Raw genomic sequence first — 18,232 nt, forward strand, 5'->3', positions numbered from 1 at the left:
GAACAAGAGCCCTGGGGGCCTCATGGGAAGCCTCTGCGGTGACATGAAGCCCAAAGGTCAGAGGTTCCCCATCCCCGTATTACATAGTTGTGATGTTTCAACATAGTCTGCCTCTTTTGTTTGTATTGTTGCACAGAGCATTGGGGACCCGATTATTTGATTAGTTTAATGGATTAATTATACTATTATGCTTTTGGAACATGGGACTGCATATAGTGGCACCTTAGTGCCTGTTCATATTCTCCCTTCCCTATGCTAGCTGGCCAGAAAATAATCATAAGAACCATGGAGCAGAATAGAGAATATTTTGAGAAGGTAGTTTTTAATATTTTGTATTTTTCCCTGGTAAAAAGGAAAAGGTAAAGGGACCCCCTGACCTTTAGGTCCAGTCATGGCTGACTCTGGGGTTGCAGTGCTGCTTATGCAATTAAATGGTTTTACTTTTTGAACACTAAATTCAGTTTATCTGCACATATAAATAAAATTTCAATTAACTATAATATTATGTACACTCTCATAAATAAAACACAGCATTATTTTAACAAAACCGAACCCTCCATACCTTGGACTTCAGTGAGCCAATCTGACTGGTTATAATGTTCAGAGGCAATTGTGAGGGTGTTAAGAAACACAAGGAAGATCACGAGCCAGTAGAACACATTGGATTTGACAGCAGCTCGACATTTCCGTCTGCAGAACCGATTCCATCTACGCCAGTAGCGGCTTGAAAATAGAAAGAAACCTGTAATTATGATTGCTCTGTGCACCAAACAAGTTGTTTACAAAACCCTATGAGGTCACCTTTGACCTCCAATTATTAATTCGTATTTACTGGCCTAGCTTCCTAGAGGAGTGTTTTCTATGTTTGCCTGGACATGGAATGAAAGAAGCAAAAGACAACATATTTACACATTGTTCAGTATAGTTTCCAGTGGTTCAGTGAAGCCTACAGAGCCTTGATACAAGAGGCCCTCTTGGGCATGGACTGCTTATGAAAGCAGGCAGACTATGTCTCTTGAATAGCCCAGCCTGTGTTGCACTGACTTCATGGCACAATGTGCACACATTTGTAGCAAGCTACAAATCATAGTGCAAGCTCTGTTTTCATTCTTCCTTATAATCTTTAAATTTCATTTTACTAGTTGTGAATAGCAAGATTTTATACAAAATGGACACTTACATAGGGATGCAAAGGGTTGCAAATTCTTTACTGCAGTTGCACACACACATACCCCTTTTAATCAGCAGTAGCTTGGGCCCAAATCTAAAAAAGAATATTCTCTTGGATAAGGGTAAAAGGAGCTGTTTATTGCTTCCTATTTTGCTTTCTCTTCATATGGAAGTCAAGACCACACAAGGCCACTGACCCAAACACCAAGTTCAACCTCTGCTGTTTAGTTTGAAACCAATTTATGAAGATGAGCTCTAAACACCCCAAAGTGGGTAGTCAATGTTGGTGGCTAGGATGCTACCGTATATCTCCATCTACCAGCAGCTACAGATGTCCCCCTGGCTCTTTTACATAAAACATTAATCTCTCAATTACCAAATAACCACAGGCATAATCTTTGCCTATAGAAGTCAATGGAAAAGTTGTCCCTTTCCTGTCTCTCTAATACAAATTGAAACTATTCAGAATTTCATAACAGAGGTTAACAGCCATCAAGATCCCAACAACAACAGAAACTGCCTTGCCCAGAATTATTTTCAGAAACTGTGCTAGCAAGGTCTAGCATTTTGTCCTTTGAACCCAAAGCTAGGGCTACTATTTGCTGAGACAGAGTGTTAGTACAATGCTATGTTATGTTTCCTGGAACACGTAGCCCCTCACGAGTGTCACAGTGATTTCTGGGAGTAATTACTAACCACACCAAGTATTTAAAGCTAATTATACAGCCCCTACTCTTCACAATTTAGCTTGCCTAGCAACCAGTTTCCAAGCAACACTTGGCTCCTGGATAATAAAGGCAACGGGTTTGGGTTTGCGTGTTTAAAGCTCGTATAAAGTGGCATGTGTATCTTCCTTGGCCATGCCTATCTCTCTCAATCACTTGCTATGGATAAGCACAAAATACATTATAAATCAGCAACCAGTAAGATAACATGCTATAAACACATGTGAATCTTACAGCAACACTTTATGAGACAAACAGGTGCTCCTCTACAATTCTTATTAAAGAACAACATCTTATGACAGACTTCTCCAATCTTGCCCCTACCCACCCAATTCCTAGACAACATGACCAATTATTAGGGACAATGGGGGTTTGTAGTACAACAATAAGATTGGGGAAGCTTGCCTTATGACATTACTATATATATGAACACATTTGACACCTAGCCACAACACACTCAGAAGTTCTCATGAGGGAGCAGCAAATCACTGAAGAACTACCTTTTCAGTGAAAGCTGCATATTCAAGGAAAGGCCTGGAGAAGCCCTGGGAGACCAGCCCCATACAGGCCCCTTGCACCTATTGCCCTGACTCTTAGTCTCCTCTAATTACTTACTTCCTTTTCTTTCTTAATGGGTTTTCGCTTCATCATGGCTTCAACGGCCATAGAGGCGGCAATGTGGAAGCTAGTCTTGTTAACCACTCCAATCTTAATTAGATTTCCTCTTCATCAGAGTGGTAAAGGAAGTAACTCAGCAACCTACTAATCAAAATCTTTAGCTGGCACTGTATCATTGCCATTACTAGTTACAACAGGAGCAACAAGAAAATTGATGGAATGTTCATTCAAAGCTTCAGTAAAGATGGGTTGTTTGGTTTTGTTTTTTTAAAAAAACTATTTCAGTGCTTACCTAAACTTAGATTTAGATATCCGGTGCCTGAAAGAGAAAAAAAAAAATAACTGTATCTTAAGCATATGATCTGTTCTCTTTATTTCCATGCAAAGAGAAAGAACAAAATAAGAAATAGTTGCAGATTCTATACAGATTTTATTTTATTTTTGTCACTGAGGCCAAAAATCAATACAGGATGATGATATATAGCAGCAAACCACCTAAACAGCATCATTCTAAATGTTTGAGGATTATATCCACAATCTAGTGGGAAGGAACTGTTGAAGGCTTATCCTCTGTCCGTTGTACCACACATGGGGGAAGGGGTATACATGTGATGGTGGTAGGAATCAGATAGATATGACTGATGGCTTATTTAAGTGCTAAGATTCCAAAAGCACCATGTCCCACTGCCACCACCCTTCTTTTCAAGGAGCCTGTCCATTGAGTAATTAATAGGTTATTCCTGAATTGCATAGATTTAGTTGCTTTAAGGCTCAGTCTAGAAACTGATTCACATGATCACTGTGAAAACTGCTTATAAATCTTCTTAAAGCAGGGTTTTTTCCTGTGGCCAGCAAGATATGTGGAACTGTTAGTATACATGGCATTAAACTCTTTGCCAGACTTCCAGACAGTGGCAGCTAAATGCATCCAGCTGGCATCAGCGACAGCATGGGCAGGATTTTCAAATAGGCGTCTTGTGACCAATAGTCATGTAGTCAGTGCTAAGAAGGTAACATATAGCTTATAACAGTTAATAACAGTCTTAAACTAGCTTGAAAAAGACACCAATTTATATCATTGGTATAGATGTGGCAAACAGCCACATCTATACCAATGTGGCAAACAGCAACTATACAACCTAGTTCCCCAGAGTGGCTGGGGGAATACAGCCAGATGGGTGGGGTAATAACAATAATGCGGTCCCAAATCGTACTGCAAAATGTTCTTGTCCCCATATAGACAACCATTCTTATCTGTTTCCACATGAAGGAAATATTTAAGAGATAGGAGGATACCAGCAAAAGATAGAGTGCACCTCTCTTTTGTAGTGTTATAAGTAATACATGGGCAGATAGCTGCCACCCATGTATTACTTATAGCTGGACTCCCCTGCTCAGCACCTGAGGGCCCCAGTCCTGCCACTGACCACCTGGCCTAGAGCAAGGCCTGATGGGCTCTATAAAAGACTGCTGCCGCTGCCACTGCTGGGCAGAGCGGACTCAGTTTTGTTTTTGTTTGTTTAAATTGCTGTTATTTTTTACCTATGTTGTCAGGGACTTAAGAGAGGGAGCACAGGGAAGGGAGGAGATGGAGAGCGAGGGGGAGCAATCCGAGGGCAGCGTAGGAGAAGATGACAGTAGCCCGAGAGATTCCATGAGCCTCTCCAGCGAATCAGAAGATTCACAGAAGGGGGCGCCGGTGGCCAGGGCAAGGGGGGCCCCAAGGGGGACACTCCAGAAACAAAGGGCCAGCGGGGACTCCCAGAGCAGCAGTTGGAGATCAGGACCAGCTTCCCCACCAGAGCGTAGTGGGGGGGAGGAGTCCCAGGTATCGGGGCCAGCGTATTCACCACCAGGGAGAGAAGATGAGTCAGGGTTGACCACGCCTACGTCGGAGAGTCAGGCAACGGAGGGGAGGTCACGTCCAGCCAGCTTCCAGGAGGAAGGAAGCAGTGATAGAAGCAGTGTAACGGTCAGGAGGAGGATCACGGGGTTGGCGTGAGAGCCAAGTTCAAATGTACAGGAGCGCGGGACAGCAGAGAACGAGGATTGGGAACCAGGTCCTAAAGCCCGCAGGAGGCAGGGGGAGGAGTCAGGCGACTCAGCGTCAGAAGAGTCCAGAATGGTGAATGCCCCAGCGGGCAGGAGGACCCAGAGGAGAAGAGAGGAGAGGAAGAGGTGGAGCAGGGCTAGGATCTTAAACTGGTGTCAGAGGGGAGGAGATTCAGACGGAGCTTCGCCGGTCTAGGGTTTAAGACGTAGAGCTGCGCGCTGCGGCTTTGAAATGGAAACTGAACTTCAATAAAGACTTTTGTACATAACGACAGCCTGGCGTTGGTCCTCTGTGAGCTGGGATCTAGGGGCAGCTCTGACATATGTCATTTTAAACTGTGATATTAATGCTGTATTCTTAGTTTTAGATTTTGATTTATGTGGAAATTGTTTCCCATTTGGTTGTGTATTTTTTTGATGTGGTTTATTTGTTTATGACTTTTGTAATTATGTAAATCTTGTTATGTTGTAAGCTGCCTTGAGCATTGTTTTTTAACTATGGAAAGGTGGCATACAAATAAAAAATGATGATGATGAGAGTGGGATTAGAACAGGAGTGTGACCTGTTGCCTTGATGGACTCTTGTGCAATGATGGCACTTGCATTGCAAATGGGTACAAAAATGTTCTTGCTTGACAGTGTCATGGCTGGTGAACCTATAACAATGCTCTGAACATGATGCGAATAATCTTGACAATAGCACAGAAGCTCAAAGATGCACCAAGGAAAAACCTACCAGCCAGTTAACATGCACAACATTTGAGGAACAAAGGGTGTGTAGAAGGATAGAAGTTAGATGTTTCCAAAACAAAGTGTGAAGCAAATTGGGAGAGGTGCATATCTGACCACTGATTGGTTAATGGTGTTATCATCCCACTATGGTGGTCCCATCTCTGACTAGAACCAAAGTACAAAATTATTCATTTTTGCTTAATATTCACCTTTGCTTATTCATTTCTCATTATTTGCTGGAATTAAGGGATCCAAGTAACCACTTGGCTAAGCTTTTTTCTGACTTGCAAACTTGGAATTAACTTTGAACTTAAGAGTTATTTTAGTTTAAAAGGTAAAGGGACCCCTGACCGTTAGGTCTAGTCACGGACGACTCTGGGGTTGTGGTGCTCATCTCGCTTTATTGGTCGAGGGAGCTGGCGTACAGCTTCCGGGTCATGTGGCCAGCATGACAAAGCCACTTCTGGCGAACCAGAGCAGCACACGGAAATGCTGTTTACCTTCCCCCCAGAGTGGTATCTATTTATCTATTTGCACTTTGACGTGCTTTTGAACTGCTGGTTGTTTTAGTTACTTAAGTTTATATTTGGGTTTAGGTTTGGGTTAAGTTCAGAGTAGATACATGAGTAGATATATTTCCACTATAGTCATGATTCTTAATAGGTGACCTTGGGCCAAGCACTAACTCTTGGCCCAACCTAAACTATCCACTGAGGTGCTGTGATGATAAAACGAGGGTGGTAGTGGGTAGTGGGTAGTGGGGTGGGAGTGGTACCTCTGGTTAAGAACTTAATTCATTCTGGAGGTCCGTTCTTAACCTGAAACTGTTCTTAACCTGAAGCACCACTTTAGCTAATGGGGGCACCCTTCAGACAAACAGCTCACACTTATATATTTAATATAATATATATATATACCATTATTTTTCTTCCAGAAATATTAGACATGAGACATGGACTTTTAGAAGACATCTGAAGGCAGCCCTGTTTAGGGAAGCTTTTAATGTTTGATGCATTACTGTATTTTAATATTTTGTTGGAAGCCGCCCAGAATGGCTGGGGAGGCCCAGCCAGATGGGCAGGGTATGTATGTATGTATGTATGTATGTATGTATGTATAAATAAATAAAATAATAATAATAATAATAATAATAATAATAATAATAATAATAATATACTAGCCTATCCCCTCACCCCAAACCACACCTTGCCCCTTCATTGACCCCAATATACTGTTTTGGTACCACCATTGTTTGCATTTTACATTGCTCAATAAAAGACACTATGGGACATGGGACAGAAAAGTGAGGCTTGGCATTCAGTGTCCTTTTAATTTTTCCTACAGTATCAAAAGCAATCTGAAAGGAGTCTTGAAAGCACCCTCCAGAGCGAGCTGTGTGGGAAATTTATCACAGGAAAAGCACTCTCAGAAGCCATAATCTCACACAGCTCTTCTCAGAGTCCATATTTATGTATTTCAAATAAAAAACAAGTATAAATGGAAGACAATGAACGTTGGACTCTGTCTTATGAAAGTAGCAGTTATTTTGTGATACAAATAATGTTCTATGGGAAGCTTTGAAGTTCTAGAACAAGGGAATATCTCATTCCAGAACACCAGTGTGACACTGTGATTAGAGTGCTGGACTAGGACCTGGAAGGGAATATCTAATTCAAAATGTTCTTTCATTCTGATTTAAGAAGAATAAGTCTCTGGCAATGCAAATTCTGAAGAAAGTCTTTAAGGTTTACTCTTTAACTATCCGTCAGACTCCATGGTGGAATAAGGAAGACACAAGCATAAATATGGTTAAACTCACGCCAGCCGTGCTCCACAGTTTTCTCCTTCAATATCTCCTCCAGCCACATTGTCAGTGTTCACAGATTCTGTCTCACTGGTGGGCATGCTCACTATATGGATCAGAGGAATGAAAATAGAAGGTCAGTAATTAGTCTGCAATACACAAATGTGCAGTTCCTGGCAGTGAAGGTGCTGGCTTAGCAAAAAAGCATAAATTAATAAGGAAAATGAATTGTGACTAGAGGAAAAGCCCTAAGATAACATTTTCCTGAAGTTTAACCTGTTTGTTTCAAACAATGTGATACAAAACTCCTGAACTATTTTTACATCGCACAAAGATACTCTTATTGCTATTTCCATATGGCACATCCCCCTAAACTTTAAACTTCCACAAACTAAAGTCACACACACACACACACACACACACACACCATTCTGCTTTCATTCAGTCTTGCAAAATATTGGTTTGTTTTTGTGCACAACTGTCTTTCCATATATAAGCTTTTTATTTTTATTTTTTTAAATCCTGATTTAAAGAACAGTGCACAGTCCAAACAGGAATATGCTTTATGGGCAGGAAATGAGCAAAAACCGAAAGAGCTGTGTTGAGGAAAAGGCAGCGAAAAGGTAATTAAAAAGTGATTGTGAATAACTATAATGCTAGAGCTCTAGGGCAATGTTGTCCTAACATTCTAGGATGCAAAATTAGGAACAATCCACACGACCATCCTGGCATACTGAGATGTTAGTTAAATAAATGCACACATTGCTTTGCATGTGGAATAGCAAGTTATATTATTATTTCTTTGGGTAATTTAGTCAACATGTACCATACTATCACTCTGCCCTCTATGGAAACTTTGTGGTTGCCTTACACACTGGCCATTTTGTAAAACAATCACACTTATGGTTCAAGCAATTCACACTAAATATAGACAGAAAGTAAATACAGTATAAAGCTTTTGCTTCTACTCTACACTTGATGATTTGGACAGGGCAGGTAACATCCAAAGCATGTCATCTAGGTGCAGAGCACAAATGTGAAAAAGGAGATTTAGAGTAGATTTATACAATAGTCTTGAGAAGCTAGGATGCAGGTAAACATGGTTGTACACACATTATGAATCAACCCACTACCTGGATAGTCACTAGTCAGCCAGTGATAAGCCAGTGAGGATTCTTCCCCTTTTGAGTTTGTCACAAAGTTTGCGTGTAATTTATATACATAGAGAAGAAAAAGTTGACCATTTCACCATACACCAATTTTAACACAGGTTGACATGAAACTATATTCTGGAAGGATTGTATGAATTAGTTCACTTACACAAGCTGTTTCTTGCTCATTTTGCAACCCACCTCGGGTTACTGGAGTAACCCATTAGAAAGTGCTATAACACAAGATTTGTTCTCTATACATTACAGTTACATAAGTTTGGGAGTGTAAAACATACATGAAATTTAACAGGCTGACAGCCACTGACTATTTCTAATACATCAAAATAGGACAGTTAAGAAGCTAAGCAGAAGTAATGTTTTCTCCTACACTCCACATCAGTGTGTCATCATTCTGAATCTTAAGGCTTCTTGACACTTTGAACAATTCACATGAGTTAACATAATAACGTTGAATGATATGAATCCCACAAATACTTTTCTAGAAGACAATTGTGAATGTTTCACAATAGGCTATTTGGTGCTTTTCCAGGACCTGTATACCGTAACTTGAATAGAAGACTTAATGAAACACAGCATCCTGATGTGGAGGATGCAGAGGGTATCCGCAGAATCCTCAAGATACCTGCAGGGAAGTGAACTTCTGTAGGTCACTTGAATATATTTTGAAAGATAAATTATATATGTGAAAGATTATGAAGTACAGAAATAATGTTAAAGCAGAATTATGATATCTAGGCATTACTCCATGTTATCTTTCAGAATAGTGAGCTTGTCAGGGATCTGTGACCTTTACAACCAATTGTTTGTCCATGGCAGGTCTTTTTATGTTGCTCTTTTAAATGACTAAGAAGCATCAAATCTTTAATACTGTCTTTCTACAGTAAGGAATGACTACTGGTTCTGAGGGGTGATTCAGCCACTAGAGCCTAGCATCTTCCCCATAGACACAAAAATCTACTTATTCCATGATGCACCTCTCCCACACTAGTCATAAGGTACAGTCAATGGGCTCTTTAAACCAAACCAGGAAAGAGAGCAGTAACAAGCCCTTAGCCCATAATATTTTGACATGTGAAGTGAGTATGTAAGTGCAAAAAAAATGTGGTTGCCCTTAAGCCCTTGCTTAATTAAAAATATGGGTCCTGATGAAAATTACAGACTTTAGTAGAGCACTTAGGTAGCCAGCATAGCATAAATTTAACTGTTATTATTCATATTATCTCCTAGGTCTTTGGATAATAAAGCAATCTATGGCCTTTTAAGTTGCGGGGGAAGGGGGTTTACTGTTTTTGTATGTATTTTGTACTGTTAGTATGTATTTTGTGTTTTTATATGCAAACTACCCTGTGATCCTTGGATGAAGGGCAGTACAGAAATCTAATAAATAAATAAATAATTGTAAACATCCTAAGCAAATGTTGGCATCTGTCTCGAGAGACAATGAAGTGTGCCTCCAGGGTCCAAACAGCTGCATTAGCAGCACTGAAGTGACTTCCCCGGATTGTCACAGGTCCTGGCCTGTCCAAACAACAATATTCCCTCTCAGTCTCGTTGATATGGTCCAAAGGAAAGCAGAGAAATACATTTGGCACCAGCTTGGCTGTAGGAGTTGCTGGAAGGATGCATACAATGTGTCATCCAGCACTGGTCATAGAACAGGATAAGAATTTATTTATTTATTGAATTTATATACCACTCTACATCTGCAGGTCTCAGGGTGGTTCACAGAATAAAATCAAAATATAAAACCTCAAAATAAAAGCAGCAACAACCCAATAACCCCTCCCCCACCTTATAAGATAATAAGAGGAGCCCTTATGGATAAGCCCAAAGGCCTATAATATTCAGCATTCTTTCTCACTGTGGCCAACCTGATGCCTAGTGCAAAAGCACTCCCATTCCTGATTCACAGCAACTTCAGAAACACTTCCTCTGATACTGGAGGTAATATAGCTATCATTGCTTTGTAATCATTGATAACCTTACCTCCATAGATTTGTCTAATTCCTTTCAAGATCTGTCCAGGTTGATGGTCATCTTGTGATAGTAAATCTCATAGTTTTAACTGTGTGCTGTGTGAGGAAGTGCTTACTTACTCCTGTCTGTCCTGAATCTTCCACCATTTCAATTAACCATATTCAATCTATATCCATAGTGCTGCAATTTTCTCACCTAATATTTTTCTGCTCTCCAAATAAAGTATACAAAATGAACTAAATACAATAAACTGACTACTCAGGGGTGACACAATGAGTTTGGACAGATGATTTGGCAGCCCCTCAGATCACAGAACTTTATACAACTTTATGAGGTTTTATGGCATGCCCTGTATTATTGAAAGATATCCAAGATAATGAAAACATTATTTTATTCTAATAATTCATCCACACAATCACCTTCTTGCACAACAGGGAGAAAAGTAGAGCTGTCACCTTTTGTTTCTGGTCCAACTGAAAGGTTGGGCTTTAGAAAGTCTGATATTTCCTTCAAAACTTTTTTTAAAATGTCAGTACACTGAAAATATTTTGAAACATTTTTATCTACCACTTTCGAAGAAGACTGTCAAAAACATAATTGAAATGTTTTGCATCCATTCATCAGGTTCTATTGTTTTCTTTTGATGGTAGTCAGAAATTATTTAATAAGAGACTGTATAAAAATATATTAATGACTTTAATTAGCTGAATGCAATCATCTTCTTTGTGGTTAAAATGATATAAGTCCCACCCCACCCCGCCAGCAACACATGGTAAGATATTCGGCTTTTAAAAACAGTATGTCTACCTGTGTAAATGTAAACAGGGCTCATCCATATTTCTGTTTGTGATTACTAGTCACGAGTCCAAGAGGTTCTTTTTTTGTCCTGCCACTTTCCCTGGGAAAAGCCAATGTTTATTGCTGAATCTGCAGAAAAGCCAATCAACATTTACCCAAGTTCAGCAGTAAACCACAGGTTTTCCCAGGGAAAGCGGTAGGATAACAAAACAAAACACAAAGAAAAAAAAGAAAAAAGGGAACTTATTGGAACTATGACTAGAAATCACAGCACAAACGAAGTGTGGTTGAGCCTAAAGAGTGTAGGCTGTGCAACACCCTGGGAGAAGGAGGGTGAATCCTATAAAACTGAATGTAGGTTATATAGCAGAAAAGCTTGGTGAATTATATATCAGCAGCCTTTACTCCTCCAACAAAACTGATAATAGTGCCTTCACTTTTTATATTTAATATAATTTTGTACAATCTTCTTTTTAAGAAAAAATTAAACATCTAGAACATTGTAGCTTGCTATTAACTCCCTATTCCAATACCTTCCAATAAGTTTATTTTTCCTGTCTGCTCATAAGGAATAATGAAATATTCACTTGCTGTGGGAGAAGCATTCAAAGAAAAATATTCTCAGGTTAGCATTTTATCACATGGTTGCCCCAGGGACACAAAATGAAATTATTTGGGGATGTAAGACATTAGATGGAGCTCTTGGCGGCAGCATGGGATACAATTCTGATGACATCAGGAAGAAAAGGTTGATCCAAAAAATAATTACCACCTTATACACAAGTGCACAATGCTGCAGAAGCTATAGAAAGACACAGACATGCACCAACGGACTACACAGTTACTACACAGAAACATACACGTACACATAAAGGATGGACACAGAGTACATTGGAACGTTACCATGAGTTTCTGTGGAGTGACTAAACCAAGCAAACTTTCCTTTCTTCTTATCAGGCAAGCCAGCTGGAGCGTTTTCTTTCACAGACAAGATGGTCAAGTACCAGGAACAAGACATCAACAGAGAACATGCAGCCAGGAACGGTCAAAAGAAAAAGAAACAAGGAACTCAGCTTACATGTAGGACAGCCACCTCTTATCTCTCATCATGGGAATTAAGAATGCAGAATGAAAACAAAGGAATATGGAAGAGTGAAACATTACAACAGAAGGGGTCGTCAGTATCTGCTAAACATCCTCTTCAGTGTTCTCATATGCATTACACCTGAAGCAAGGGAATGCCAGAAACACTGGTTGAACTGAAGCCACAAAGACACCAAGATAATAAACTACTGAGTATGCAGCTGCTGCTTCTGGAAGCATCTCTAAAACTAACATTAAACTTGCTTATGTCACCCAATATAGGGAATATCTAATGTGTTTTAGCTTATTTTGACTTTTGCTACACAACACTGGCTTTCTATGGATGGTATCCAACTAAGTCATACTCAGATTATACCTACTGAAATCACTAGGCTTAAATTAGCCATGACTAACATAACTCCATTGATTTCAGTTAGTTTGCTAAGAATGACCTAGTCAGCTTTTATGGTTTCATGGGGTTTAAATGTTTACATTGTTCAGTGCCTTGATCATTGTTATGAGCTGGTAATTTATAAATATTTTTATAAAAGAAAATAAATACAATATGTAAAGTATAGCTTAAAACAATCAGAAGACAATGGATTATTCACAGAGAGACTCAGTGTTCCAAATGACTTGTGAAACTGGGGTGGGGAGAGAAAAATATGTAACTGTTCCTTTTTGATATATTCAACAAAGTCCTACCAGACTGCAATAAATGAGTCTGGCTTCACCTTCCCATTCAAAAATCTGATGTGCAAAGCAAAAATCTGATGTTCGGATCTCATCATGAATACGGGGACGCTGCAGGGGTGCGTGCTGAGCCCGCTTTTATATACGCTCCATACAGCTGACTGTGCCCCCAAATACCCCAGTAATAAGATCATTAAGTTTGCAGATGATACAACAGTGGTTGGCTTAATCACGGCTGGAGAGGGGGAGGTGGCCTATAGGAAGGAAGTTGAGCAGTTGGGGGAGTGGTGCAGGAAAAACAATTTATTCCTTAACTTAAAGAAAACAAAATAGATTATTGTGGACTTTAGGAAATGTAAATTGAATATTCAGCCACTTATTATTGAGGGGAAGTGTGTGGAACAGGTCTCGGTGTTTCGATTTCTGGGAATGGAGTTGAGAGATGACCTAACCTGGGGAGAAAAGAGCAAAGACCTGATAAAGAGAGCACAGCAGAGGTTATATTTTCTGAGAATCCGCCAGAAAAATCATTTTACCATTTTACTGTTGAGAGTGTATTAACTTATGGTCTCTGTGTGTGGTTTGGGAGCTGCACGGTCAGGGAAAAAACAATGCTGTCCAGGGTTGTAAAGACTGCGGAGAGAATAATTGGGTGCACTCTTCCCAATTTGGATCAAATCTATGCTTCCAGGTGCCATAAGAAAGCTGAAGAGATAGTGCAGGATAGTGCGCACCCCAGAAATTATCTCTTTCAGCTTCTGCCTTCTGGAAGAAGGTACAGGGTTATAAAGACTAGGACTAGCTGCCTGAGAAAGAGTTTCTATCCAAATGCAATTTTGGTTTTAAACGCAGTGTAAGGTAGTCTTTATGTGAGCATATTGTATTCAGTTATGGGGTATCAGAGTTTTTAGGGGCTAACCAGGCTGGGATAGCTGGGATATCAGGCTTGTGGGTTTTTTAATGTCTGATGTAGATTTTTTCAATTTTGTTGTTCTGTATGGGACAATGACAATAAAGATTATTGTATAAGTTTTTATTGAAGGACTAAATTCCATACATAGTTCCATCTGTTCATAATGTTGATATCAGATAAAGTATTCCATTTTTGAACTTTGTATGATGAACAGCTATTAATAAAACTATTAACAGATCTTTTGCTTTAAATTCTTCATTTACTCCCTTGAGTAAATAAAGAAAAAACATGTTCTTATGATAACTGAATCTGGTCCCTGATGATCTTACTTTTTCTGCAAAACTCATTAACCAAAATGGCACCACCAGCGGGCACTCCCACCACAAATGGGGAAAGGTACCCTAACCCTTGTTCTTGCATCCCCTCCAGCACAAAGGAAAGGATCTGGAAGTAAAGTGGCAAAGCATTATAGAATAATAATATCATCTGTGATGCATTTTTAAAGCCAATTCGCTAGTAGAGATGGTCTTAAAAGGACTCACTCTCCATAGCCATTCCCATTTTTCTTCATCAATACTCCCCGCACCCAACCATCTTCTATGTAGATTTTAAACTGGTCAATTTCCCAAAAGTAATATTGACAAAGGCTTTGTACATAGCTGCTACAAACCCTTTTCCTTATATTAAAAAATACATTATCTACTTGTGTAAGAGTACACATTGTGTGGAGAATTGTGGAGAATACCACCTTTAGAGTTTAACATTCCTAAGAATAGAAAACTGAAAAACAAAACAAAACATAGCAGCATTGTTTAGGAGTAAAATCAAATCATTAAAATATAATGGTTGTGCAAATATTGCTGTTATTTTTTATTGCTCTTCTGCAACTGCTGTGCAGTTCCTGGTTTTTATTGTTTGCTTTTAAGTGTCATATTTGGGTCTGCATTTAAAAATGTTTTCTGCTTTTATATTGTAACATGCCTTTAAGTATTTCTGGAGGAACTGGGTCTAATGTAAAAAAAAAAAAATGATTTCTTGATAGTCATGTTTTATTAGGGGCACACTTTCTGGAGGCGTGTATCAGCAGTTAATTGGAACCAGCTGTTTCCTTCCTAAAAATATGATACAATAAAAATACAATAAAAATCTCAGCTACTACAGTAACATTGGTTCAAAAACCCTGCACATCAGTCCTATGATAATCTCATCTCCAAACATTTTACAGGATTTTTTAGTTGTGAAATCACAAGCACTACCAGTAACATGTGGCTGTACATGATATTTGCTGGAGCTCTTGTGGAACAGAATAGAGCCAGTAAGTGAACTGCACAGGGGACAGATTTGACAATCAAAATTAGACACCTCCTGTTCAGAGGTCCCTTATGTTCATATACATTTTTCAACATAAATTTCTTCTTCCCACCCCTCCTTTCCTGGTGTTTGTTTTTTGCTACTTTTTATTAGCTGTTTTACATGTGTTTTATTATCTGAACTTCACTTTTATTAGTTCTTTCAGTAATCCGCTGCTTATATTTCAAATCCTGCCCATGACCCATCCAGCCAATTTTATAGTGTCAGCCTTATTTATATTCAACAGTAAAACCGCACCATGTGTCCTCATCAGAACACTCCCTTCAACCAGATCCATGTGTAAGACAGCTACTTCATGGTAGCTAGGCTCCATCTCTACCACCTCCCGACACATCATTGTGTAGCTCTTTGAAATAATGCCATCCTTGGCATTATTCATCCTGCCTGGCTTTACATCTTTTACACAATGGATGGTACTCCTTACACATACTGTAGCCATACCAACCAGCTACAAGATCCTCAATGCATGTGTCTTCTCCATGCCACTCAAGTAATGCTATTTTCATATTCTAGCAAGGCAACAATTTTCCTGCTTGGACTCTACACAACAAAGAAACAACACTGGCATTATTCAAAGTAGGAAACATAATTTACTTTCCAGTTGTTCACAATACAGAACCAAGTTTTCGTGTTCAGTTGCGAAGCAATTTCCTTAAATCAAGTTACATTTTGTGATCAGCTTCATCACCAGAAAGAGTTTCTGTTTCATCTCAGGACCCTAGTTTCATTATTTTCCTTGGTTTATGGAGACGCTGTCCTCATTTGTTTTATCAATTAATCTATATGAAAGGATACTTTCTTTGTACCACATTTATTAGCAGTGGCATAGTGCCCTGGAAACAATAAAATACTCTACATTTATTTATACCGAGTATGCAGAAAGCTGCACCAGTGTGGAAGTCACATATGATTTTCTTCTTTTCTGCCCATGTGAATGAATCTCAGTACTGAACACTAGAGTCTATATAGAACTGTATGCTGACAATTCGTAATGGCATTTCTTACAGAGTGTAAAATGATACTTTGTAGAAGAATTTAAAAAGGTTCAAAACTTCTGTTACATTTCACTAGCATAAACTGCTACAAAAAGATGGTATGACCTTTTCAACCGAGTCCAAAATTAACTTATGGAATTAACTTACGGAATTCATTGCCACAATATGTGGTGATGTTCACTGCTACTAAGACCTATTCACTGGTAAGTTTGTTAAGTTTCCTCTTCTGAAATTAAAAGTGTCTGTATTGAATTTCATTTGCACTTACAGATGTTATATTCGATAGCACTGTGATCACTGTTTGCAATCCATTCAACAAGGCTTACATCTCACAACAGATCCTGGTCACAATTTAAGATTAAAGTTTGACTTCCCTCTGGTCAGTTCCATTGCCAACTGTTCTATAGTGCACTGTAATTTCTAGGAAATCTAGAAATCTTACCTCTTTGTCATGACTGGAACACACACTTACTTAGTCTGTGTGAAGTAACTGAAGACCTCAACAGTTTGAATTACCTCAACATTTTCTTGTTTAGATGTCACCTTTTATTCTTCATCTCAAGATCACTCTGAAACCCCCTTCAGTTCTTCATGCTAAATGCATAAACTTGCATGCACACCCTGCCCCCTAAGCACTTATAACTCTCACATGTTCAGACAAAAGCCCAAAGAAGGTTTAAATCATTTCTGAATCATCATACTGAACATCCTTTCACAAGAAGAAAAATGAAAGGGGAGGGGGAAACACGTTTCCTCAAGAGCCCTCAGTTACCAAAAATAATAATAATCAAAAATCAGAGTTCCAAGAAATGACTGAGTTTATACATTCAGCTGTCTTAAAACCTAAAAAGCTGTTTCTACACTGTACCATGCCTGACTCCTCTAAAAACAAAACCTCCCTGCACATGTAGTGGAACAGGAAGCTAAACTGAATCTTTCTCCCTAATATGCAAATTTTGTACATTTTTTGGAAAAGGGAACATTTAAATATGCATTCTCCCACCTGCAGGCTAGTGCAATCCAAAAAAAGCATAACTATACTGAATTTATTTTCTGGCCCAAAGTCAGTTCCCAAGTGCATATAATTACCAGGTAATATAACATTTCACTCATTTTTTAACATTAGGTTTTTAAGTTGAGATTGTAGGCTGCCTGCTACTAGTCTGAAATGATAATAAAATACCTTTCAGCATTCTTAACATCCAGCTAACATAATGTTATGTCTACTAAATATATTTGTAATTTTGAACACAGCACACCTCAGGAGTGTGCCTTCAGAAAGTTTTACTAACAGGTTTGCCATTATCATAAAATCTTATAGGGCAGAAAAATGCAACAGGCACTGTTTTCAGCTTGGAATCAAGAGGTTAAACAACCTCTTTTTCTAGTTAAAACAAGCTTTTCAAGTATGTAATTTTAACTTCTGCAACTCTTCAGACAGTGAAAATGGATAAATTGCACCAAACGGAATTAAAAAAACAGGCATATTTGATACGTTTGCAGTAGTCGCTTTTTGTAGTCTGTGAATACTTTTTGGAGCATTCATAGAAGCGAGGAACTGTTAATATTACCTTGAATTAGGCCTTGTGTGGGCAGGTGTTATGCAAGCTTCCCTCACACAGCTGTCAAAGTAACTAATTTATAACCTTCTATATCTCCTGCTATTCTCATCATGATTCTTCAAATATTTTTGTCACTAGACTGATTTAATCTGGACAAATTCTCAGAGAAAGAGGTGTCTACGTTTAAAGTCCTGGTTGGGGAAAACAGAATTATCCAAGAAAGATACAGTCCAACATTCGCCTGGTTATTTCATGAATATCAGCCCTCCTTACCTCTGCAGCTCCCAACCATACCCATCTCTCCTCCCTGCTCATTTGCTCTGCTTTTCTTCCCCATGGCTTTTCTCTTCGTTCATGCCCATGTCCTCTTCCTTTCCTTCCTGTGTACCACTCCCTGTTCCAACTTTTTTATTATCACACCATACATTTAAAGCACATGACTTCCACCAAAGAACTATGGGAACTGTAGTTTGTTAAGGGTGCTGGGGATTGCAGCTCTGGGAACTGCAGTTCCCAGGATTCCTTGGGAGAAGCCATGTATGGTAAGGCTGTTTTATCATTCTCTTC

General features: G+C 39.1%; 2 protein-coding genes and 1 long non-coding RNA gene across 11 annotated transcripts in view; 1 reads left to right on the top strand and 2 right to left on the bottom strand.

The window, feature by feature from the left end:
* Positions 1-18,232, bottom strand: part of LOC310826186 (tigger transposable element-derived protein 1-like) — a 1,677,490-nt gene that overhangs the window by 1,260,888 nt on the left and 398,370 nt on the right. The window lies entirely within an intron of this gene.
* The window catches only part of CACNA1C (calcium voltage-gated channel subunit alpha1 C), a gene marked incomplete at its 5' end in the record, with an annotated part of 442,620 nt that overhangs the window by 124,199 nt on the left and 300,189 nt on the right, over positions 1-18,232 (bottom strand). For 6 of the 9 annotated variants that reach the window (XM_083699782.1, XM_083699784.1, XM_083699786.1 and 3 more), the window contains 3 exons: positions 563-723; positions 2,806-2,832; positions 7,117-7,207. In XM_083699782.1, the coding sequence (XP_083555908.1) occupies positions 563-723; positions 2,806-2,832; positions 7,117-7,207 (279 nt within the window). Of the gene's footprint in view, positions 1-562; positions 724-2,805; positions 2,833-7,116; positions 7,208-11,951; positions 12,067-18,232 lie in introns of those variants that run through there. The other 3 variants (XM_083699790.1, XM_083699789.1, XM_083699788.1) reach the window with 1 other exon arrangement.
* Positions 7,099-12,408, top strand: LOC310826288. Its single transcript, XR_014555680.1, has 2 exons — positions 7,099-7,237; positions 12,006-12,408. It is a non-coding gene; the product is annotated as an uncharacterized lncRNA (long non-coding RNA).

This window comes from Podarcis gaigeae, assembly GCF_964106915.1.
Source record: "Podarcis gaigeae genome assembly, chromosome: 10".
Taxonomy (NCBI): domain Eukaryota; kingdom Metazoa; phylum Chordata; class Lepidosauria; order Squamata; family Lacertidae; genus Podarcis; species Podarcis gaigeae.